General features: G+C 32.6%; 4 protein-coding genes across 6 annotated transcripts in view; 2 read left to right on the top strand and 2 right to left on the bottom strand.

Annotated features, from left to right (window-relative positions):
• Positions 1 to 4: 4 nt before the first annotated feature.
• Positions 5 to 5,725, top strand: LOC106061698 (probable nuclear transport factor 2). The gene is made up of 4 exons (XM_013219901.2): positions 5 to 236; positions 1,837 to 1,908; positions 2,998 to 3,096; positions 4,355 to 5,725. The coding sequence occupies exons 1-4, from the start codon at positions 135 to 137 to the stop codon at positions 4,469 to 4,471; spliced, it is 390 nt and encodes a 129-aa protein (XP_013075355.1). The 5' UTR covers positions 5 to 134; the 3' UTR covers positions 4,472 to 5,725.
• Positions 5,726 to 6,555: 830 nt separating this feature from the next.
• Positions 6,556 to 12,508, bottom strand: LOC106061701 (proteasome subunit alpha type-7-like). The gene is made up of 6 exons (XM_056036527.1): positions 12,354 to 12,508; positions 9,286 to 9,412; positions 9,023 to 9,147; positions 8,783 to 8,905; positions 8,296 to 8,478; positions 6,556 to 6,762 (listed from the first exon to the last, which is right to left on the bottom strand). The coding sequence occupies exons 1-6, from the start codon at positions 12,453 to 12,455 to the stop codon at positions 6,673 to 6,675; spliced, it is 750 nt and encodes a 249-aa protein (XP_055892502.1). The 5' UTR covers positions 12,456 to 12,508; the 3' UTR covers positions 6,556 to 6,672.
• Positions 12,509 to 12,526: 18 nt separating this feature from the next.
• Positions 12,527 to 21,059, top strand: LOC106062031 (protein SSXT-like). 3 transcript variants are annotated; one of them, XM_056036508.1, is made up of 8 exons: positions 12,527 to 12,660; positions 13,331 to 13,431; positions 13,525 to 13,601; positions 13,760 to 13,841; positions 14,705 to 14,780; positions 15,856 to 16,353; positions 17,024 to 17,890; positions 17,924 to 21,059. In XM_056036508.1, exons 2-8 carry the CDS (start codon positions 13,360 to 13,362, stop codon positions 18,313 to 18,315), a joined length of 2,064 nt encoding a protein of 687 aa, XP_055892483.1. In that variant the 5' UTR covers positions 12,527 to 12,660; positions 13,331 to 13,359; the 3' UTR covers positions 18,316 to 21,059. The 3 variants fall into 3 exon arrangements, with proteins under 3 accessions (XP_055892483.1, XP_055892481.1, XP_055892482.1); XM_056036506.1 differs by having other exon boundaries at positions 17,024 to 21,059; XM_056036507.1 differs by having other exon boundaries at positions 12,647 to 12,660; positions 13,342 to 13,431; positions 17,024 to 21,059.
• LOC106075894 (uncharacterized) overlaps positions 20,877 to 24,994 on the bottom strand; it is a 21,037-nt gene continuing 16,919 nt past the window's right edge. The window contains exons 7-9 of the mRNA XM_056036539.1: positions 24,218 to 24,348; positions 22,189 to 22,312; positions 20,877 to 21,574 (exon numbers count right to left, since the gene is read on the bottom strand). Coding sequence (XP_055892514.1) covers positions 21,489 to 21,574; positions 22,189 to 22,312; positions 24,218 to 24,348 — 341 coding nt within the window. The 3' untranslated portion in view covers positions 20,877 to 21,488. The remainder of the gene's footprint in view (positions 21,575 to 22,188; positions 22,313 to 24,217; positions 24,349 to 24,994) is intronic.

Genomic DNA, 24,994 nt, shown 5'->3' with positions numbered 1-24,994 from the left:
ATGGGAGAAAACCCTTTAGAGTTTCCGGTTAATGGTACGGTGATTCCGAAAGGCGGCGTAAAAACTTATTTAAAGTGTTTGACACTTTTTTTGGAGATTATTATAAGATCTAAGTATTTATTTGAAACGAAAACATGAACCCGAATTTCGATACTATCGGAAAACAGTTTGTTGAGCAGTATTATTCTGTTTTTGATCAAAAAGAAATCAGAGGCCAAGTAGCTATAATGTATCATGTAAGTCCAGTACAGAAGTCATGGATGGTTTAATGGTTAAAAAACGTGATGAATGTTATCGATGTGGTTATCTAGATCTATAAACTAATCCAGATATCTGATCCAAGATCTAAACTCTTGACATGTTAGACTATCCTATTTTATTATTAGACTATTAGATCTGAACACTAGAATTAGAATGACTAGATTTAGAATTTAGATATTATGATATTATTTTATTATTTTTTAATAATAATAATAATTTTAAATAATTATATCTCGAGTCAAGTAGATACTAAGACTAAGATAGTTATTCTACTAAAATTCTAGTTACTAGTAGTCTAATTAGTAAATTAATAGTATGCAATTGAATTTAATTAGACTTTGACTTAGATTAGATGATAGATTATAGATCTAATAAAATCTAATTAATTCTAATAAATAATAAAAATGACTTCCATTTTATTTTATTAGAAGTTATTAGATATAGATATAGATTTCTATGAAATATTTTGTGCAGAATTGAAAAGTTTAAACTAGAATTATAGAGACATAGATATAGATATCTAGAACCTAGGCTAATTTTATTAACAACACTAATGACTAACAGTGTCTCAAAAATCTTGATAATGATCAAAATGCAATTTGAAATGTAAAAATACTTTTCAATGATGCAAATTTAAAATTTCATTTTATATATTTTCCAAATTGCCAATGGTTTGTCAGGATCTATGTTTGTAAAATGTTTTACATGTTTCAGATGTTCCTTCGGAGTTAAAAATAATCTACTTCCTAGTCCAAACCTCTCTTACATGAAGACGGGGGTGGTTGCGGGCAGGGAATGAACCTGGGACCACCCAGAGGACCAAACAATTTGCATTGTTACAACAGTTGAGCAGTGTCTCAAAGATCTTGATAATGATCAAAATGCAATTTGAAATGTAAAAATACTTTTCAATGATACTAGTTTAAAATTACTTTTTTATTTATTGAATTAAGATCGTTAGATCTTATTATGAGACATAATGAGGTTAAAAAAAATGTATTTAAAATGCTATTCTCTAGAGAGAGGAGGAAAGGCTGTACTTCTCTATTTTTATATATTTGCCAATGGGCTTGTCAGGATCTGTGTTTGAAAATTATTTTACATGTTTCGGATGTTCCTTCAGAGTTAAAAATAATTTACTTCCTAGTCCAAACCTCTTGCAGGATGACGGGCGTGGTAGCGGGCAGGGTAAGAACCTGGGACCACCCAGAGGACCGAACAACTTCCATTGTGCATATCGCATGGCTAGGCAGCCGTCTACTTTAAGACTGGTTTGATGTTATTAAAAAATACACATATTTTTTTAGACATTTTTTACAGTTCCGGTATTATAATGGCTTCTACTTGTGCGAACAAGTATTTTTGGTGTCCTATACTAATTTTATGTTTATGAATGTCCCAGATGTCATAAAGAGCAAAAATTATTAATTCATTATTTTAAAGATTTTATTTTATTTTTTTAAATGTCTGCTACACAAGCTAACATCGTCCAGCTTTTGCAATAAAGCATAAATAGTTTGATGTGATGTAAAAATGATCTTCTGAAGATTGAAATTCTTTATTTGATTTATTTAGCCAACTGATGCCTTGCTGACATTTGAAGGGCAACAGTTTCAAGGTGTGGATGCAATAGCAGAAAAGATGAAAGTAAGTTGTGACTTGAAGTGAAATTTGGGTTTGAAGGTTGTCCATGTTTCCTTTTAGAGAAACTTTGGTATACTATAGTATTTCATTTAAGCTGTAGAGATGCACTTTAGGTAACTGATAATGACAACATTAATTCAGACTGTAGAATGATATAGATTAGGGGAGTTGATGCTAGGCTTTCATAGCTGTAATATCCTTAACATTGGTGACTGAGACTAAACAATGCCCATTGTGAATTAAATTATTATATTGAAGCTTCTGAAGTTGACTTAGTCTGTTTGCAGTTATTTAAATCTTGTGTGTGTCTAGTTCATCTTTTGATAAACATGGACTCAACACTAGTAATATTATAGGCATAAAACATAAAGACACATCAATCTTCTCATCATCAACAGTTCAGCAGACCCACATAAGACATCTTAGAAAGCCTATTTATAATTGGAAAAGGGTTAGAAACATCCATTGTCATCGATGCTGCTGAATTTATCAACTTAATGTCAATGCAATAGTTTAGAAGCGCTCATTGAAAATTCATACACATGGTATACCATTTATGATATTATTGTGTCTTTCACTATTGCATTACAATATCTACCATAAAACACCACGCTGTAACAGAAATTGAGTTCTACAAGAGATTAACCATAATAAGATGACAAGGGAGTGTCGGTAACAAACCTAGTAAAAACAAAGACACTATTATTAATTAATTAATTGAGAAATACAGCTCCACTGTCTAAGTTCCCCTTTCAGACCTTGTGGTCTATAGGGCAGATGATATAAAGGTCATCTGTTTCTGTGGCCTATGGTTAACAATGGTGTCATGTGACCAGCACTCGACCAACCGCCTTTACTTTTCCCCAACTAATGTCAGGTACCCATTAGAGCTGGGTGGAAATTAAAAATCCCAGTCTTCACCAGGATACAAACCCCGGTTCGGAAGCCAAGCGCTTTAGCAGTGAAAGAAATAAAGCTTCATTAATTAGAGGAAAGGTCTCTTAAATATGACTTTGAGGTTCTATTGACTAATTGAATGAAAATGAAGCTTATGTTAATGATTGGGATAATTTTTTAATATTTTTTTTTCAGACAATACCTCTTGACAACATGATGAGACAAATCACAACAATAGATTGCCAGCCAACAATGGATGGAGGTGTATTAGTCAATGTCATTGGTCAACTGAAGGTAATTGTTGCATCTAAAATTTTAAACAACCTGAATGGATGGAACTTGAATCTGTATTTAGTCATCTGTCAACTAAAGGCTCAAAAGACAATTTCAAGTATTTTCTTACAAAATTAAAATATTCTTGGAGCGTATATAAAAAAAATATACATAATAAACTTTTGGTGTGCTGAAATATAATTATATTAAAACAAAGGTGAACTTAATGCCATTATCATTTTCTGTTTTTATTCCTTTGGAGCAGAACGGAATTTGTGGTTTTTGTCAGAGGTTCTAATTATATATATATGCTTGTCTCTTGTTCTTGTGTTTCTTAACTTGGCTCTCTAGGGGTTTCACATATACGAACAAATATTACTTGATTCTTAAATTCTTCAATGCTCAATTACAATTACTTAATACTTGCTTAGTTACTCAAATAAGAACAGTTACCACTAGATACACATCAACTCCAACTCTAGATCTCCAAGAATATAACAATGATATTTTAATATCCAATATAGCTCAAATAATGCACAATAAATATTACTAAACAAACACCAGGAAGTGACTATCCAACCTTCCTGGACCGGGAGCAAGACCTTACTGACTAACACACTCTCTCGCACATTCAACGAAGACTTAATCACTCAGTTCACAACACTTTGCATTCATAACAAGAGGATATAACAATCATACCAAAATATCAAACTAACATTCATTCTCGCCATACCTCCCCCTGAGAGTTTTATAATAAAAAGAGACTGAAAATAGCATTTTTTAAAGCCTAACATAAACAGGTAAAGGCTTGAAGTTATAGCACAAGTATCAAATTGAGATATTGAGTTTAATGTTTCACATGATTACGAGAGCTCTCCAGATGTCTCTTTCAGAGTTCATTTGCTACCAATGAGGCTGAAGATGGTGCCTGAGTTGATCTCTTTATCGCTTAGAGGGGCACCTCAATTACACTGGCCAGCCGCCTTTACTTTTCCCCAACTAATGTCAGATATCCATTAGAGCTGGGTGAATTCAAAGGCACACAAAGATCCCAAAATTAAAAATCTAAGTCTTCACAGGGTTTGAATCCAATGACATAGTTTGGAAGCGCTTGACCAACAGCCACCACACCTCCTCCATTCATATTAATTAACACTAAATATTAGTTGTTTTAATGTAAAAATATCCTTATTAGAATTCAATAAAAACTATGAAATAAAGAGATACAGTAAGATGTCAATGATATATTTACATTCTTTTATATTTTTTTTCTTTCCAGAACAGTGCAGAAAACGACAAACCGCTGGGCTTCTCCCAGACATTTGTGCTCAAGCCTGCCAACAACTCCTTTTTTATCTTTCATGACATTTTTAGATTGGTTATACATAATATGTAATATATTCTCTGTAGAACCTATTTGATTTTTTAAACCAATATTTCAGTCTTTTTAAAACCCAACAACTACTAGTGTGTCTTGTATAAGTTAAACAGTTTTTAATTTTTTTTTTTACTTTTGTTTGCATGTCTGCTTTTTTGGTTGCACATCCTGTTAGCCTACTTGCCAGGTATGAAATTGAAATCAATGACTGGTCAAGCAACCAAGGTTAATTATTTAATGAGGGGAAAACAAGTGGGAAGAAAAGGAACAATTAGAAAAGCCAGTGTTGCTTTGATTAGGCCTTTAGCTGCTTTATGGACTATTTTTTGTGTATCATAAATTGAAAGAAATGTTACTTGTTTGGATGGGAAAAAAAGGAAGATAGTTTCCAAAATGTGTTTCTGAGCTCTGATGTCCACCAATGCATTGTCTAGAGGGACATCTACAGCTCAAGTTGGCAAAACTTGTCTGCATCCAATGTCACCTTTGTGACTTGTAAATGAACAAGCATTGGATAATTTGGATTATATTCTAGTATGCATTTTTTTTTTTTTTTCAGAATTTTGTACAAAGATGTGTTTAAATTGTTCAACTAACTTTTACACAGTTCAAATTAAAAATGATTATTGCAACATATTGTTATTGGATGGTTTCATTTTATCCTAATTATAACCTTAAGTAACTACACATAATAAAAAAAAATATGCCATTTAGTATTACATTTGTTTGGTTTAATAACCCTTTTTTTTTAAGTGAACTAAATAGTAGGCCTATCTTTTATTGTTTGTCAAAAAGCTAAAGTTATGATAAAACATCTTTTTAACAAGATTAATCTATTTCTGAAATGTAAATATATACACTATTGGTATGTTAGAACATTAAAAAATTACTAGTAATCAGTGTTGACCTCAAATGATTTATTGGATTTGTGCATTTCATGGATTTCTGTCAAATCACTAAGATTCAGCATAACATTAGTCTTGTTATGTACAGCGTGATGATGATAACATGTCTAATTTTAAATTAAGAACACTATATTTAGACATATTTTAGCCTATCTCCATGAACATGACCTATATTTAGACTAAATCTCAATTCTTATATATATTTATATATTGTGTTCACGGACTAGAAATCAATTAATGTGTTTGCCTCTCATTTATTTTGTGATGTGTTGGCCACATTTGATTCATGAATCATATTTTTCATATTAATGGTTGTACAATGTCTTGTGCTTGAGGTTTCATAATAAACAAACACTTAGACTTCAAATTCAGCTTTATCTTTTCATTTTATTTACCAGTGGTACATAAAAGAAGGGTCCTGGGTCACCTATTGAATACTTGTAGGAAGTAGGGTTAAAATGCTGCAGTGTCTGGTAAACGGTAATTTCATATGCACAACCTGTGATGGAAGTTGTATATCTAGAAGTGGCCTCAAAAGTTGCAAACTAAAAAAGTAAAATGCCTCTGACATTTATTATGACTTAATAGAACTTTTTCCATGATTATCTGTCTCTTACAACTATCATAGTTTTGTTTCAGGTTTAAAATATTTTCAGTTGCTATTAATGCTACAAAAAAGTGTATTGATAAAGCATAGTGCTTGCAATCTTGTTATGTCCCTAACTTGTCGTAGGTGTGCTGTGACAGTTTGTGAAAAAAAATCACTCCCAGTCAGCAACTTTCTAAGCAGATTTCAAGATAGTAGGCCAGTCCATTCTTTTCTTTGGGAAACATTTTCCTTGTGCAACCTCCACTGTATTTAAAGGATAAGGAGGCCCTTCTTTTTACCAAAGTGTTGACTTATGAAAGTACAAACTAAATTTTCCAGGTTTCTGATACCCAGCATAAAGGTTTGAAATTTTCTTTCAGCCTCATTGTTCAACTTTCAAAGAAAAAGTTTAAATTTCATTTGAAAGCTGATGTTACACTTTCATTTTTTTTTTTACAGTTTGCTATTGATAAGAGAATGTCAAGCTTAAACAGGTTTTTATCTCTTTTTAATAATCCTCCTTTTTGATATGTTTGACCATAGGTAATTTAATGAGTCAACTTCTAATATAATTGCAATCTTTCAAAATAAAAACAACAACACAGGAATATTGAACAAAATATTTAATGTAAACAAAATCCACCCATACTAACATTTGGTATTGAATGATACAGCACTTTTTCACCATGAATCAAGACATTTGTACAAAACAATTGTTACAGCGATCATTTCTTTTGCTTTTTCTTCTCTGCTTCATCTTCCCTCTCTTTTTCAATCTCAGCAATGTACTTTTCTATTTCATCAGACTCCATCATCTGTAACATCAAGACATGTGCATAGTATTAAAATATGCTAAGGACCACACAGTAAAACAGAAAACATTCGAGTTGGTTCAAAAGAAACACACTGAGAAGAGGCTGGCCGATTAGTATTTATTAGCAAAAATTAAACCAACAAATTGGAATAATTAAGCTAACAAAACATTAAAAAAATAAGATCTGTAAAGATCAGAGTCTATGAAGTGAAGGTCAAGGATGGAAAATGAAAGACTACTGCCATCAGCTGAACAAAAATTACTCTGTGCAAGAGCTTAATGCTAAAACAAAAATGCCATTAAAAATTTGTATAATTTATGTTCAACCAAATCATACAAAATATTTCTTGTAAAGTATGGTATTGGCTTTATTTTTGTTTATGGAATTATAGATTATTCAACTTAATAATAATAATAATAATCTTTATTATCCGTAAGGAAATTTGTCTTACAATTTGTGCATTACACCAAACAAAAAACATTATAACTATAAGAAACCAAAATGTACATTCACACCAGACTCACTCATAATTTACATGTGACAAAGTTTATACCAGATTGTTCTTATTTAATGATTTGATTGCCAGGGAAACAAAAGAGTGTTTGTGTCTGTTTGTCTTTGCTATCGGTGTCTTGTATCTCTTTTGTGATGGTAAAATGTAAGAATGTACAAATCAACAGCAGTGGCTAAAGCACAATTACACCAACTTGAAGTTGGATTTTTATTATTTCAAACAAGAAAAGCAATTAAAAAATAATTATTTTTTAAAGACAATACCTCTATTATTAAACTTAAAATAAAATAATTTTTAAAATATTTGACTCAATTTGGGAATCGAACCCGTGACACCATCAGCAGCTTGAACGTACAATTTTTCTGATATGGCCTCCGGCAAGACATACTTGTGCGATTATTGGTATTCTTATTATATGGACATCTAGGTCTAATAACTATGCCATGTTTTGTTTTTTTTTTAAATTGAGAGTTTTAATGATAGGTCTTTAAACCTAGACTTAAGAAGACTATTCGCAAAATTTTCCTGAACATGAATTCATTATGCTTGAATCAATAATGCTTTACATTCAGAAATTCCCGAAAGCAATAGTCCTTTAAAAAACGAAGTTGTATCTATATCTAGATTTAGTCTCTAGCCAAATTTATATTTACATTACAATTAATTATTTACTTAAAAAAAATTATAAAAATCACAACAGAGTTTTCCCCATGTGGCCAATGAGCTAGTAATTTATTTCTCAGCAATATATATCAACTGATAAATTTCAATGAAAATCATTACAGCCGTTTTTGAGATCAACTATCCAGGTTCCATAAAGTTCTGACTTGAATAGAGGCATTGTAAAAAGAAAAACAAATCCATTTTCGGAACATTTATGATGAACAGTTGCAACAAGCTATACTCAACGGCCTAAGAGCAGTACAATTAATCCACACAATATTAGACCTCCTTCTCTGCCCCTGCCTCTTCATCTCAAATAATGAATTTAAAAATAAAGTATCAAGTATAAAGTTTACCTGGAGTTGTTTGCCTCGCCTCATAACAGCTACTTCCATATTTTTACCCCCAGACTGAACCACTTCTAGCAAAGCTTTTAATGTTAACTTGATGCATTCATCATCATTGGCTTGTAATTCCTCTGTGTAATGTTTCTCTAGAAATTCACGCACTGTTTTTGCACTGCGACCAATGGTATTGGCCTAACAAAATAGTCATTAAAAAAAAGGATTACATTCTTACAATGTTCAATTTATAAAGTCTTAATACAATGTAATGAGCGCTAAAAAATAATAATTTGTTTTAAACAATTGATGGCTGCAAGATATTTTCACAATTCAAGGATACATTTCAAAATTTAAAGACAACTTATACAATTTTCTTATTCTTTTTGTTTTAGTTAACCAGAATTACAAAACTGTTTCTTAAGGGCGTATTCTATTTATTAGCCAACTATATCTCACCAAACTAGAATCTGGAATCAAATCTTAAAAATGAAATACTCACCTTCCACTCATGATATGTACCAGAGGGGTCAGTCTGGTACAACCTTGGGGTGCCATCCATATCAAAGCCGATTATAAGTGCTGATAGACCAAAAGGACGACGACCATTACTTTGTGTATAGCGCTTTTAGAAATAAAAGAAAATATTCATATATAATTAACTTAATATAAAAGAGTTTATAAATGTGAGCATTTTTAAAAGAAATCAATATACAAAACTTAATCAATATGAACATTTTACCTGCTTGAGCTGTGCAACATACTGAGTGATGTATTCTACTGTTACAGGGTCTTCCACTGTTAGCCTGTGACTCTGGCATTCAATTCGTGCTCTGTTGATTAGGATACGTGCATCGGCTGTCAAACCTACATATATTCAAAAAATAAAATAGAAAAAAAAAATTCAAAATGAAAGTCTGTTGTTGATAACACACTTCTAAATAAAGCATCAGCAAAAGTTTATGGAATGAAACATATGGCGCTAAACCTTTTTCATTAACAAACCTGCAAAAGCCAAAGCCACATGATCATCAAGTAGTGCTATTTTTCTGACTGTTCTGTCTTCTTGAAGTTTGGCCACAGCTTTTTTTTCTACTCCAAGGACTACAATATTCTTTCCTCTAACTCCGACCTGTTTTGATGACACAAATAAATGTACACTACTAGTCTACAGAAAAGTTAGACCTAGGTATCTGACGCACATTAATGACAGTCGATGAAGTAAGTATATTAAATGAACTGAGACTAATGGGTTTATATATGCTGAAGCTAGAAAGCACACACTTCACACAGAGATAGATTGTGCTTTATTAAATATTTTATTTAATGAAAAGCCCAATGCACAATAGTTAAATAAATAAATAATAAATCCAACTAAATGAAATGCTGTAGAAACCACAGTCAGTAATATTTGTGACATAGAATACCAATTGACCCTAGACTAGAATTATAGTAATCCAATAATGCATAAACCATATTATATATAAGTAAGAGAGTGCAAAATTGTCCCTTTATCCATTTCTAAAGCTCATCTAAGAGAAGTTTTAAAGTTAATTAGCTAATCGCAGATCTAGATTTCTTATGAATTCTAGATCCAGATATCTAGACTTGATGCATTTACATATAATATATATATTATATATTCCAATGGTCTATAGCCTCTTGACAACCAGTGCAACTCCTAGCTTTCATGCGCAGTTCATATATACCCAAATCAAATGATCAAATGGGAGACAACCCTGAGAAATAATCAGGAGCTGGCAACCCAGCAATACTTAACTGATCCCAAAATGTATCTTTTATTTTCCATCAACTCTATGTACTATATAGAAATTATATATATAACATTTTTAAATATATATGGCTTTAGTCTTATAAAAAGTTTAGTTTAAATGCAATTCAAGACTGACAAGTCACAAGAGATGAACTTATGATGAAGAGTAATCAAAAGATAATCAACTGGTATTTTTTATATAGACTCTATATTTTAATGCTAGAAATGGCCGATGAACATTTAATAATTAGTCAGTTGGTGTTTAACTGTACTTTAGTTTAAGCTACTCAGCCTACTGTTGTGTAGAGACTATTACTAGAATCTAGATCTATACTCTCTCTATATATACTATACTTAGATCTAGATCTATATTTAATATTATATAATATAATGAATATATATTACTCAACTCAGTACTAATCTATAATAATAAAGACTATTACACTAATTACAGAGATAAGAGTCAGATAGTACTAATATTAAAATAATTAAATAATATTAAATTACTAATATTAAAATAATTAAATTACTTTAAATTAAATTACTAATATTAGTCTTATTTAAAATTAGACTTATATTACTTATATAATATCATATGTATATATATATATGTATATATATATATATATATATATATATATATATATATATATATATATATATATATATATATATATATATATATATATATATATATATATATAGTAGATTTTTATATCTGAACAATGACTTTCAGGAACTAGGTCAAATTTTTTTAATTTTTTTTTTATTTGGTGAAGGTTTAACTTACAAAAAACTGAAAGCAGATTCTTATTCTGCAACTAAAGGACAATAAAAATAGCTGTGTTCCTTTGTATTAACACCCATAGTCAAGATTTTATTTTAAAATAAATTGAGTCACTTCATGCTCCTATATTGAACACAGTTTTTGGGCTTTCTCCTCACTTGGACAGTGAGCACCGTCATTGAACACCACTATATAATTGCTAATAAATTATATCTGTGTTACTTAAATTTTTTTTTAGATTGTATTAAAAGAAGTAGATTCACTTTTGCAATTTATATGTATTTATAGTCTATTTCCTCATATACTCTCTCTCTCTCTAACTCTATATATAGAATCTATATATATGTTCGTTTTGTGACACATTAACACCCCCTCCCTCCCATAGATGCTTATAATTCTTACCATGACTCTCTCCCCCTTCCCCCCACTACCTGTTTGATAATTAGACACTACACGCTTAGTGTATACCTCTCCTCACCACCAGCTCCTCTGGCGTGATCACCTGCAGTAGGCATGGTCTCTGGCTTCAAATTAGCAGCCCGCACTTTTTCTTTCATTCATAAATTATATATTCTAGATATCTCGATCTAGTTCATGTCTATTCATTGAAAAAATCATAGATTTATTAATCTCAATAGTATTTCTTATTACGATTTTGCTGTGTTCAAGGAAGGAGAATGAGCTGAATTCATTATTATTTGTTTGGACACCCCCTTTTTAAATTTTATTTAACAGCTAATGGTATTAATGTGATTGGAATGTCTTTCTAAAGATGTTTGGCAGCTTATTTTGATATGCCCATCAGCCTACGATCAAACAGGCTCATAATATAGCCTTCATCCCTTATATGGGTATGAATTGCCGGGTGACCTTAAAACAACAGCTTTACATACACGGTTACCAAGAATCTAAAAAACTGCCATCTGCTTTGGAAAAACGGAGCAAAATTACTGGAACTTATCTAAAATTGGAAATGCCCCAATGTTCGATTTTTGCTCCAAACATAAAAACAAATGAATTACAAACAAAAAAGCAATGTGTTCAAGGAAAGAGAATTTGATGAAGTGCTCAAAATATAAGAACCTCTTCTATATATAGAACTACTACTAGATCTATAGTCTATATTTCTATATGATATATGATATCTAACTACTTTAAACTACTTATTTATTAGTTGTTTTTTTTTTAATAGACTGTAAAAGTCTTCAGTCTTGCATGTATTTTGTAAAGTATTCTAAAGTTACTGAGGTTACTCTAAACTCTAACTTTAGACTCTAAACTCTAAGTCTTATGTCACTTATGACTTATGTCACTTATGATGTCTAATTGATGTCTTATATTTATAAATCATAGATAGTCAATAGTGACAATACTAAATTTGGGAATAGTCATAATCAATCATCATTTTTTGGAATGTCAGAAATCATGTCGATAATCATCTCATAATCTATCTAGAATTTCTAGATTCAGATCTTATCGCTAAATTAAATAAATTTAGTAAACAGTATTTACCGCAGTAGATCCTTTTTTAACTGCTTCCTGAGCATATTCAACCTGAAATAAGTGTCCGTCAGGAGAAAAAACTGTGATTGCTCTATCGTATCTATCACTCATTTTTGAAACTTATCCCTAAAATGCAGCGTAAGAATGACAGGAAGTAGATTTAATAGTTTACATTGATAGTCACGGAGAGAATAAAATGCTGCGAAACTAGAGTCTCGTCTAGAGCTAGTCCAGATCTTTTTTTGTTTATTTGATTTTATTTCTCACAAAAGTGACAAACGACTCAAACGTTGTTGTGAATTACTAGATCTATCATGTAATCTAAAAGTTTTATTTCATTTATAGAAATAAAGGCTAGGTCTAGTTATAGATACATCATATAGTTACTTATAGTTGTTATTATTATAATTATAGTAGAATTAGTTTATTAGTGTAGACTCTCTAGTCTTAGTCTTAACTTTTTTGGAAACAAAATTAGTCATTAGAATTAGATCTAGACACTATCAGTAGAGTAGTAAGTATAGTAAGTGAAGTAAGTCACAAAGAGTACTAAGACAGCACTACTATTTAATATTATTTATTTACTGGCATTAGCCTTAGGCTTGATTGACTTGGTAGGCAGGCATTACTAGCCATACTATAGATTCTAGAGTCTAGTCTAATTATAGTCTAATACTATCTAAATCAAAGACGTATTTAATTTAAATCTAGATACTATGTCTAGATGATAGAGATACTAAGATAGATCTAATCTGGAGTTAATCTAGATATATATTTTATAGACTAAATATAGACCTAGTCTAGAATCTAGAGAAGTGCATGGCAATTCTAGACTAGAACTTAGTAGAACCAGGGCCAGAGGTTTATCTCTAAATATAAAATAATTCTATATAATAATGAATATGACTACTCAGTAGATAATCTATTAAAAATCAAATCTAGATCTATATTATTATTTATTTATTATTATTTATTTATAAATTCAGCTTAGACTTAGACTTAACAGATTCCAAAGATGTCTACTGCATTTGTTCCACCCCATCAAAAGCCAGCAAACCCTCCTCCAACACAGGCTACTATTCAGAAGGTAGGTCAGTAGATAGTAGTGAAAGTGGAAAAATCTAAGTTCATTATAATGAGCTTTATCCATATTATATCACCTGTGTACGTTACTTTGTAGATGCTGGATGAGAATACACAGTTGATACAGACTATCAGTGACTATCAAATGAAGGGGAAAAGTACAGAATGTATTCAGTAGGTGAAATATTTAGATGCTTTGCTTTTTTAAGATCTTCATATATAATTTTTTTATTTTGATGTGTACGTTTGTTTTTTTTTTTTGTTTTTTTTGTCTGCCCTGCAGTTTACTTACAACTTATTTGTGATACATCTCCTAATTTCTCACTCCACAGATATCAGCAGATACTTCACAGAAATCTGGTTTACCTTGCAAACCTTGCTGACTCCAGTACTAATGTTCATATACTCCTGCCTGTAAGAGTCCTATATTATATTTATTTATATCAAAGTGGTGTAAATTGTAGAACTTTAGAACTTCACCAGCCATAAGTTCCTACACCTGATTTCTCCTATGTATGCCCGAGTTCCACTTTTTTTTTTTTTACTATCGCTTGAGCTTAAGATCTAATAAATTCAAGATTTTTCTTTTAAATCAAGCTCTCAATGTCTCTAAAAACATTATTTTTTAATGTCTAGTCTAAATCAATTAATAAAATACATTGGTTAACTTTAGTTAAATATTACAAGCCTAGATGTACCCTATACATTCTGGCTCATGTTTATTGCATTTTTTTTTTTTTACATTTTTCACATTTAATGTTAAAACATGGAGAGATGGAGGTATCCATTTTCAATGGTTAATATAAAAGTTTAACAATATTTTGTTAGTTATTTTTTTATTCTGACACAATTGTTCTTCATAGGTTAAAAACATCTCTCTTTAGCAGGATCATGGAAATGGATGTTTTAGGAAATTCCAAGAAAAGCAGGCTCACATTGTGGTATAGTTAAACTCCTATTGCTACACAGTGTGGTATTAAAAAAAAAAAAATTCTTTGTACAGCACATCTTTCAGTACACTATCTCTTTTGTGGACCAGTGGGGGTATCTGGGAGGTGCCTGTGCTGCCTTTAGGTGCTCAGCAAACACAACTCTGGGATCGAACTCGATTCCCCCTTCATATATATAGTGCCGAGCATTTTTTGCCACTGAGCCACGTATCCCATCATCCGTCATTCTTTGTTTAGAGTTGACGTTTTAAACAGGAATCTGGAGATGATGGTTAAAGTATTTTATTTAACTTTCTCCATTTTTTTTTTTTTTTTAATCTTTTCAAGGCTCCTGGAAATCAGGTGGGACCTGGACCAATGAATCAGATGAGAGGACCTTCTCCTGCTGGACATATGGCTAGTGGTGAGTCTAGCAAAAAACTAATATTATTTCTGCCTAACTTTGCAGTCATGAACATAAAAACAGTAAGAACTCATTAGATGAAGCTAATTTCTTTTAACAACAAAGTTATACAAAAACTGTCGCAGCTCCAGATTATTTGAAAATCATTAAGTTTTCTCTTTATATTTTGAAATGTTGGAAAATGAGTATTACTGCTGGTTAGATTTTAGTAAATTAGCTAAAATTATTCCCTGAAGGTTGATTGGTGTTTACAAAGTAAAGTCTTGAGCATAGTGCCACAAAAGTACTTCGCCGTTAGGCTTTGTTCCGGATAACTCCCCACATTTGGGTCCATGTCCATCCTGCCATCTTTCCTTCTTGGTCTGCTAATCTTCTACAGTCTGACAGTCTTTCTTTTCCTCTGTGGGTTCCAGTCTAGAGCCTGTCTAGCAATGATTTCTGCTGCCAAAGTGAAATAATGCATAGAATATGTTCTAGTGCTTGTGATGATTTCTTCTTTCTTTTGTGACAATATTTCTTGACGAATTTATAGTTATGATTGTTTGAATAAATTACATAAACACAGTAGATAAACTTTATACTGATACAACTTAGTTCTGATACAACTGATCTTTTTATATTTAACCTGCAACTTCTTAAAAACTCAAAACAACACAAGGACTCCTATTAAATTGCTTTCCCCCAATTTATCATTCTTTAAACTGTATTTTCCAGAATCATACAAACTTTTATGCTTAATATTTTTATTTGCTATGACCTTTCTAGAGACGTATGCGATTTTTTACCTTGACCTCTTTCTCTGATTGGAAAATTATAATTAACAAGTGTTTGTTATGCGACTTCTTTGACCTGACCCCCATTTCTGGAAAGATGTAGAATGAGGTCACAATGTCAATTCGTGACAGTGCTTACAAAGTAAACTCTGAATTAAAATCAGATACAGAATGCCTCTTGAGAATACTTAATAAAAATGCTTTGTTATAATTTGAGCTAAGTTAATATGTTTTATTGACAGTCTGTTTAGTTACATATGTAAAGTAATGATGATAATACCAAACTAATTTCATTATTTTAGGACCCATGGGAAATCCTGGCTATGGTCAGCCTCAAGGAAATTTCCCCATGCAGAAGCAGAATTTAATGGGTCAACAGCCACAGCAAAATATGATGCAGCAAAACCAAGGTATGATGTCACAGAGCCAACCAATGATGTCTCAGAATCAGCCAATGATGTCACAAAATCAATCCATGATGACACCGAATCAGCCTTTGTCACAAAGTGGTATGGGGCAGATGTCTCAGAGTGGAATGGGACAGACTAGCAATCCCATGATGTCACAAGGCCAGCCAATGATGTCACAAGGTCAGCCTATGATTTCGCAAGGCCAACCAATGATGTCGCCGCAACAATCAGGCATGTCACAAAATCAGCCTATGATGCAGCAGCAGCAGCAACAACACCAAGGAAGCATGAGCCAGAACTCTTCTCAAATGATGATGACAGGCACACCAAACCAAATGATAGCAAGTCGTCCGATGGGCCAGCAGGGAGGTTATCGACGTGCTCAGCCAGGTAAATAACTGTTTTGGTGGTCTAGTTTGAGTATTTGAATCAAAATATAACACATAATAAAAATTTGTAACCAAACTTGTAAAAAGTGGCCATAAAGAAGGAAAATGATTCACAACTAATATTTTATTTGAATTGTAAATTTTTAGCAGATAGTCCGTCATTTAATATTTAAAACTAATTCCAAAGGTTAATAGTAAAAGTGAGTGTTTCAGACCTTGTGATCTTTAAGGCAAATGATGTAAAGGTCATCTGTTTCAGTGTGTCATGTGGCAAACACAGTGACCCACATTTTAATAGTTATTAAATTATACCAAGCAAAATTCTAAGATTTGATTTTTGTTTCTGAAAAATGAAGTATTGTCTATTTTCTATTTTTCTGTCTATTTTTTGGCCATGATATGATATCCAACAGTATGTTTTCTGTTATGGTACATGAAATTTTCTTGAGGCTGATCTATTTGTCCGTTACTTTGCACTGACTTCTTAAATCTATTGCAATCAAGTTTATACTAAGTTTTTCAAGAAAAGTTACCTTCAGTTAAAATGTTCTTACGTTTTAAGTAGATAGCATTAGTGCCACAAAAATTAGTCAAAGGTTTTATGCAGAAAATGATAATAGATGAATTTCATTTTTTAAAAAATAAATTAATGTCTTATTTTTTTTTTATAGGTCCACAATTTAATAATCAGCAAAATTATAACCAGCAGCAGTTTGGAGGTCAACAACAACAACCACAAGGCCAAGGACAACAGTTTGGAGGCCAACCACAGCAACAAGGTCAAGGGCAGCAGTTTGGAAGTCAACAACAGCCACAAACTCAAGGGCAGCAGTTTGGAGGTCAACCACAGCCACAAACTCAAGGGCAGCAGTTTGGAGGTCAACCACAGCCACAAACTCAAGGACAGCCATTTGGAGGTCAACAACAGCAAGTTCAAGGGCAGCAGTTTGGAGGTCAACAGCAACCACAAGCTCAAGGGCAACAAGCAGCCTATTCTCAACCTGGTCCACAGGGCTCTGTCCCATTATCAGGGCCTCAACAGGGGCAGTTCCCTGTAGGTCAGCAGAATAATCCTAGAGGATATGCTCCTTACCGTCCAACGGGTATTGGGGGGCCTGGAGGAATGATAGGACAACAACCAAGTGGACAGCCTGGGACTCCACCGATGGGACAGGGAAATATGTCAGGCCCCATGGGTCAGGGTCCTATGGGTGGCCCATTACAACATGGTGATATGGGCCAGAAACCTATAAATGTCCCACAAGGGAATCAAATGGTTGGTCAAGGAAACATGTCTAATCAGATGGGCATGCAGGGTCCAATTGGAGGCCCCCAGGTAGCAATGAGCAATCAGATGGGAGGCCAGACATCCAACATGTCTAATCAAATTGGTGGTCCGGGTAACATGCCATTAGGAGGACAAGGCCCCATGAATCCTATGGGAGGCAACCTGATGCAAGGTGGTCCCCAAAATAACATGTCAGGTCAAATGGGTGGACCCCAGGGTAATATGATGAGTTCAATGGGTGGTCCCCAAGGCAACATGGCTAATTCTATGGGTGGTCCCCAAGGAAACATGCCTAATTCAATGGGTGGTCCACAAGGAAACATGCCTAATTCAATGGGTGGTCCACAAGGAAACATGCCTAATTCAATGGGTGGTCCACAAGGAAACATGCCCAATTCAATGGGGGGACCACAGGGAAACATGCCCAATTCAATGGGGGGACCACAGGGAAACATGCCTAATTCAATGGGTGGACCCCAAGGAAACCTGCCTAATGCAATGGGTGGTCCTCAAGGAAACATGCCTAATGCAATGGGTGGACCCCAAGGTAATATGCCAAATCAGATGGGTGGACCACAACCTAACACAAATCAAAATCAGATGAATCAGCCAAACAACATGGGTCAAAGTTCATTACAGGGCAGCTATGGTGGTTACAACCAAGGTCAATATTAACCCTATAGTTACTTGTTTTAGTTTGATTACAAAACAATCTTTTCTACTCTTTGACATCCAAGTGTTGTGTACTCGTATTGATCACACAATGTAAAATATGGGACACACAAAAAACGCTAGCAGCAATTTAACCTAATGGCGCCTATTTTATTTTGAAAAAAAAAAATTTAATTTGCCTATCTAGGTAGAGATAACTCTTAATTTTATTTTTTAAAAAAAGAAGAAAAAATTTAACCTAAAAAAAAATAGTAAAATGTGATACCGAACATTTATCAATAAGCAACTTTAAAATATAGAAAAAAAAATAAATGTACTTTTAATACCTTTAATATAAAGGCAAGGTAAAAAAAATAATCAATTTCCTAGGTGGGGCTTGTACACTAGGGCTATGGGTCTGTTAATTTCTTAAAGTAATAAAATAGTGAAACATATCCAGTTTTCACTAAACGAGATATGTTGAGTTCTTTTAAAAGGAAAGTTTAAAAATAATAACAATAGCATCCCAACACACCCTCCCCCATTTGGCTAATTCCGTCGGCAATAGGTGCTACTGGGTTAAACATGTGAAAGTATTTTATTGCTAGATTAAGAAAAGAAATTGAAAAACATTTTAAGTTCTGCTGTAGAACCTGTATGTTATTTAGGATAATTGAAGTTATTCCTATTTTATTTTATGTCTGCTAGCTGTCCGTTTGTCAATTCTAATTTTTTTATGTTACAGTTGTCAATAAAGTAATCAGCAAAACAAGATACGAACTTTGAGGTGTTTGCCAAAAATCTTTTTTTCATGCCTTTTTTTTTTCTTTAAAAAACATAATTTGAATCATTACTTACTGCCAGAGTAATTCCCCCTCCACTAATCATTTTGTCTATTTACCAGTCTCCAAACAAACAAAGAAAATTTTTCAGACTTTACATGTACATAGAGATGTACATAAATGAACAAATGTGCTTAGTGTTGTCTAAAATTGGATTGATTTGTTTTTCATAGTGCTAGATTCCTTGAATTTAAGCCTCTATTTAATATGTACACTTAAGTTACAAATGAATATACCTAGGATATACTCTTCTTTTTCAAAAGAAATGTTAGACAATGTTAATCATAGATATGTGTTGGACATATACACCTTTTTTTTTTTGAAGAAGTGATGTAATTAAGATATTATTCACATTACCAAGTACAAAATAAGTTTGTATTTTTTTTTTGCCAGTTAAAAAAAAGAATAGGCCTAGATATCTAGGTACTATATGCGGAAATTGTGTTTCTACATCAATTGGTCTGGGTTTGTGTGTGTGTGTGTGCAATTTGGTTAACTCATCATTGAATTATTTTTTTGTGCATTAGTGCATCACTAATAGGGATTTCAGATACAGATATCTTCAAATCATATGAACCTGATATGGAGACAGAAGTTACTGTATAAATATTTTCTGAACAGTGGCATTGTCATTACACTAATTTTAATTTTGGGTTGTTGAAGAATCGTTGAGAGATGAAAGTACAATTTGTCATTGCACTAAGTTTAATTTTGTGTTGTTGTGGAATGGTTGAGAGATGAAAGAACAATTTGTCATTACACTAATTTTAATTTTGGGTTGTTGAAGAATCGTTGAGAGATGAAAGTACAATTGGTCATTGCACTAAGTTTAATTTTGGGTTGTTGTGGAATGGTTGAGAGATGAAAGAACAATTTGTCATTACACTAAGTTTAATTTTGGGTTGTTGAGGAATGGTTGAGAGATGAAAGTACAATTTGTCATTACACTAAGTTTAATTTTGGGTTGTTGAGGAATGGTTGAGAAATAAAAGTACAATTTGTCATTACACTAAGTTTAATTTTGTGTTGTTGAGGAATGGTTGAGAAATGAAAGAAGAATTTGTCTTTGCTTGATTTTAGTTTGTGTTGTTGAGGAATGGTTGAGAAATGAAAGAACAATTTGTCATTGCTTGATTTTATTTTGTGTTGTTGAGGGTTCAGAAAGAACAAATTTCATTACCTAAGCTTAGTTTGTGTTGTCGAGGGTTCAAAAAGAAAAAAAGTCTGTGAGCGCAAGAATTACTAAACTTTTTAGTATTTGTTTAGCAAGGAATGTAGTCATGCCATTACTGTAAAGATTTTTTTTATTTCTAACATAACTGTTTTGTTTTAGAATTTTGTTTACCCAAACAAATGAAGGATGAAAATCATTTATCCAAGATCAAATTCTTTACATTAAAAAAATAAGACAAGATGACTTTTCAAACAAGTTGCTTCCTGTTGGAATAAGATGGCTAATACATTTCATTATATTCATTTTTTTCTTTGTAGTTAATTAGCTAATTAGCTTATATTTTGAAGTTGTATCAAGGCATGGCATTTGAAATGATAATGACATTTGAAAAATTTACTTGTGTAAAATACTCTTCATTGTGTGCACATGATGAGCATCAATGAAGACTTAACAAAAATGTACTGCCAATGAATGAGTTGCATTAAACTTACTAACAGCTATCTCCTCATGTTTCTTTTTGTTAAGTCTCAATTTGTAGTATTTGTAAATGAAATGTCAAGAGACACACAATGTTTTCATATGTTTATTCTATCTACATTGTACACAATAATAAATATAGTTATCAAATGTCTAGACATTGTTTGAGACTGAATAAAAAAAGATTTATCGCATGATCATGGACCAACATTGTTTCAAAATATTTCTTGCGGCCTGTCCAGTTTCAGAAATAAAATAAAATTCTTTGCTCACAATGACTGTCTCCACCTTTATTTGAGTACAACTTTTTTTTTTTTTATTTGTTACAAAGAATTTTTACCAAAAATCAACTAAAATGAAATTGTTCCCCTTTGTGAAACACAGGGTTAGAAGAAATATTAGGAAGGGAAAATACTCTCTTTATCTAATAAGTATTTTAAAAAAAAGGTAAATTAGAGTCACTATTAATGAAATGAGAACATATTCCAACAGCAACAATATCAATATATAAGCTCATATTGTAATATTTGGTTCAGATGTATGGAAGCCATTGTCCTAATCAATCATTTGTAAAGAATGAATAGCGTAAAAAAAGGAAGAAAAAAAAAAGCATTGTCTTTTTTTTTTTTAACACGTATTAAACACTAAAGGCAATACGTAACAAGTTCATCAAGACCTTGAACTCTACTTGTGACTAGTCAAGTTTAGGCAATGCGAGGATCCACTGTGAACAGCAAGGATGTAGTGTTGCAGAGTTGATGTCTGGCTTCTCTCAGTGGCCGATATTCAGCTGTAGAGAGGTAGATCTATTTTTAGTGTCCGCATATATAACATTACCATATTAAATCTATATTCAATTTCATGATAATGTAAAAAAAAAACAAAAAACAGCTGAAGAGTTGTGAGAATTTTAGCAATGCATGAGATATCTACATATTGTGCATTTGTTGTTTTGATGCTTCAATATCAATCAACAAATGAGAAAGAAATGAAAATGATTTTGGACTGCCCTAATGAATGCCAAGAGTTTGAACTTTAAAAAATACTAAATAATGAGAAGTATATTTTTCTTCTATTTAGGGTATGGTGGTAGGGGGCTTGGATTCCAAAATGAGGGGTCTTGAGTGCACTTTAGTTGGAAAAAGTAAATCCAGTTGGTTAATGTTGTGCTAGCCACATGACACCCTCATTAACTGCGGGCCATAGAAAAAGATTAATCATTAATGTATATGGATTATTAACAGTGATAAGTAGGTCTAAACATGTTTTAAAAAGTGTTCCCTAGATCCAGGTCTCAGTGTATGTTCCCTAGATCAAGATTTCAGTGTAGGCCTATGTACCTTAGATCTAGGTCTCGATGTATGTTCCCTAGCTACATGTTTGAGTGTATCAAGAGAGTTTTACCACTGTTGTAAATACTCCAGAACTGGTCCTCGTTTGTATACATGTGCAGAGCAAAGTTTGTCATAGTCTTGTAAGGAATCCACGTGTCTTTCATTCTGTTCACTTTATCATCCACTACAGAGTCCTGCAAGACATAGTTTGTTAGTTCACAGACATTACCAATTTTTAACAAGTCCGACATTCATTAGTTCACAGACATTAACAATTTTTACAAGTCCGACATTTCATTAGCTACAGACATTACCATGTCTTACGAGACAACATTTCATTAGTTCACAGACATAACCAAGTTTTACAAGACATAACATATCATTAGCTCAAACACATTACCAAGTCTTACTAGACATAACATATCATTAGCTCACACACATTACCAAGTCTTACTAGACATAACATATCATTAGTCCAAACACATAACCAAGTCTTACTAGACATAACATATCATTAGCTCAAACACATTACCAAGTCTTACTAGACATAACATATCATTAGTTTCAAACACATTACCAAGTCTTACTAGACATATCATGAGTTCAAACACATTACCAAGTCTTACTAGACATAACATATCATGAGTTCAAACACATTACCAAGTCTTACTAGACATAACATATCATTAGCTCAAACACATTACCAAGTCTTACTAGACATAACATATCATTAGCTCAAACACATTACCAAGCTTTACAAGACATAACATATCATTAGTCCAAACACATTACCAAGTCTTACTAGACATAACATATCATTAGCTCAAACACATTACCAAGCTTTACGAGACATAACATATCATTAGTCCAAACACATTACCAAGTCTTACTAGACATAACATATCATTAGCTCAAACACATTACCAAGCTTTACAAGACATAACATATCATTAGTCCAAACACATTACCAAGTCTTACTAGACATAACATATCATTAGCTCAAACACATTACCAAGCTTTACAAGACATAACATATCATTAGTCCAAACACATTACCAAGTCTTACTAGACATGACATATCATTAGTGTACTGAGTGTCTCAACATCACTTTAAAGACCTTCTCTAACTTTCAAGTCACATTCATATTTAGTTGACACTACAAATACTTGACACTATTTCATTCATTTAAGGCACAAATAAAAACCATTACAAAGAAAAGCAGATTAGATACTAGACAAAAACTTGACAAATCAATTATTTAGGTCAGTGTTTCCCAAACATTTTCCACAACGGAACACTTCGCACATTCTGTTTAGCGGAACAGTGCTTATTTTTTTTAATTTTTGTTTAGAGTGGTGACCTATTAGTTAATTATTTCAGTAGTTCGTGAAACACCTATTCAGGAACACGCATAGGACGTAATAAATTTCTATTTTGAAGTAACGTCTGTATTTTATATGATAAGATAATAATACACAGTTAGGGAAACAGAATCTAGGTACTAAACATGGAGCCATGTCTGTGCAGGGGAGACAACTCTTTACCAGCTACAAAGCAGAGTGTTGAAGGACCAGAACACAGAAGAGATAAAGCTATAGGCCTACCCCATTTTAGGGATAAAGAGATAAGGGATAAGTCAGTAGTTTGGTTCTTTTGTTTCACAAGTTTTAAATCTTTCTCTCCTAATCGACGATGCCGACGTTGATCTGACCCACCATTAAACTAAATTGATTTTGGATTTTAAAAAACTTTGATTTGTGTTGTGTAAATAGAGCATACATTCTCCTATAAGTCGATACCAAATAAAACCATTTTCTGATAACAAACTAACACCTTAACGAAGTTTAATCCTAACAGGATAGTGAAATGAGCAAAATGAATAATAATATAGAAACAAGGAAACTAATTACGGAGAGAAAGAGTTAAACGTCCCTTCGGAGATGATTACATCCAGAGGAAGACAATGGACAGGACTAGAATAGAACTTGGAGCCATTGTGACAGGCAACCATTCTTGTTTAAATGTATCTCTAGCATCATTTCATGTTATTAGTATAAATAGTTATACCAGACATGCTTGTAAACAGCTGTATACAAACCTTGACAAAGACAACGCCATGGTTGACACATTTAGAATCCAGTAATTTGGCAGCCTTGTCAATGTATTCCGACTGAAGATAAGATTTACTTTTGATGTCAGATAGTTCCATCCAGTTAAATGTATTTTTACCTGCAGAGAGTATTCTCACACATTAAATCGTAGATCTATCCTGTATGTTGAGTGTTAAAAAAAAATTAATATAATTGCTAATGGAAATAAATATAGAATGTAGTAGATTCCAATTTGTTGCGTTCAGGCAGAGTTTCAGCCATTTAATTTGGTCGTCTTCTTTTACATGTATTGTGCAAGTGTAGGCCTTTTTGTGTAGGGTCCGGGAGGCATTGGCCTAAAGTTTGAAGGTTTTCCCTGCTATTTACTACAACTGGTTCGGTATGGTTGTATTGCCGGAAGCGGCACTCCACTGCCTATAAAATGCTTCCTATGGCACGCGTTTCAAACAGCCTCTGACAAATATTCCAACGCCTGGCCTTCGCGTGTGGCTCAGATATTGGGTTCGGTGGATCTGCTATTACTAACAGAAGAGGCAAATGCGAGTAACTGGCGCCTAAACCATGAAGTTTCTGGCAGGAGTGACTCGTTAGCCTATCCTGGCTAGGAGAAGAAAAACTCTGAATTTAAAACCCTGCAGCCTTACAGCTATACACAAACATGGGAAAGGCTTTAGAGTCAACACTGAGGAAAAATTAGGAGCCATTAAGCAGAATGCAGCATAGTACCTACTGAATTTGTTTGCTCGATTATTTGTTATTGAAGT

Source organism: Biomphalaria glabrata, chromosome 7, assembly GCF_947242115.1.
Source record: "Biomphalaria glabrata chromosome 7, xgBioGlab47.1, whole genome shotgun sequence".
In the NCBI taxonomy this organism is placed as follows: Eukaryota; Metazoa; Mollusca; class Gastropoda; family Planorbidae; genus Biomphalaria; species Biomphalaria glabrata.
This window is presented reverse-complemented; position numbering and strand designations above follow the sequence as displayed.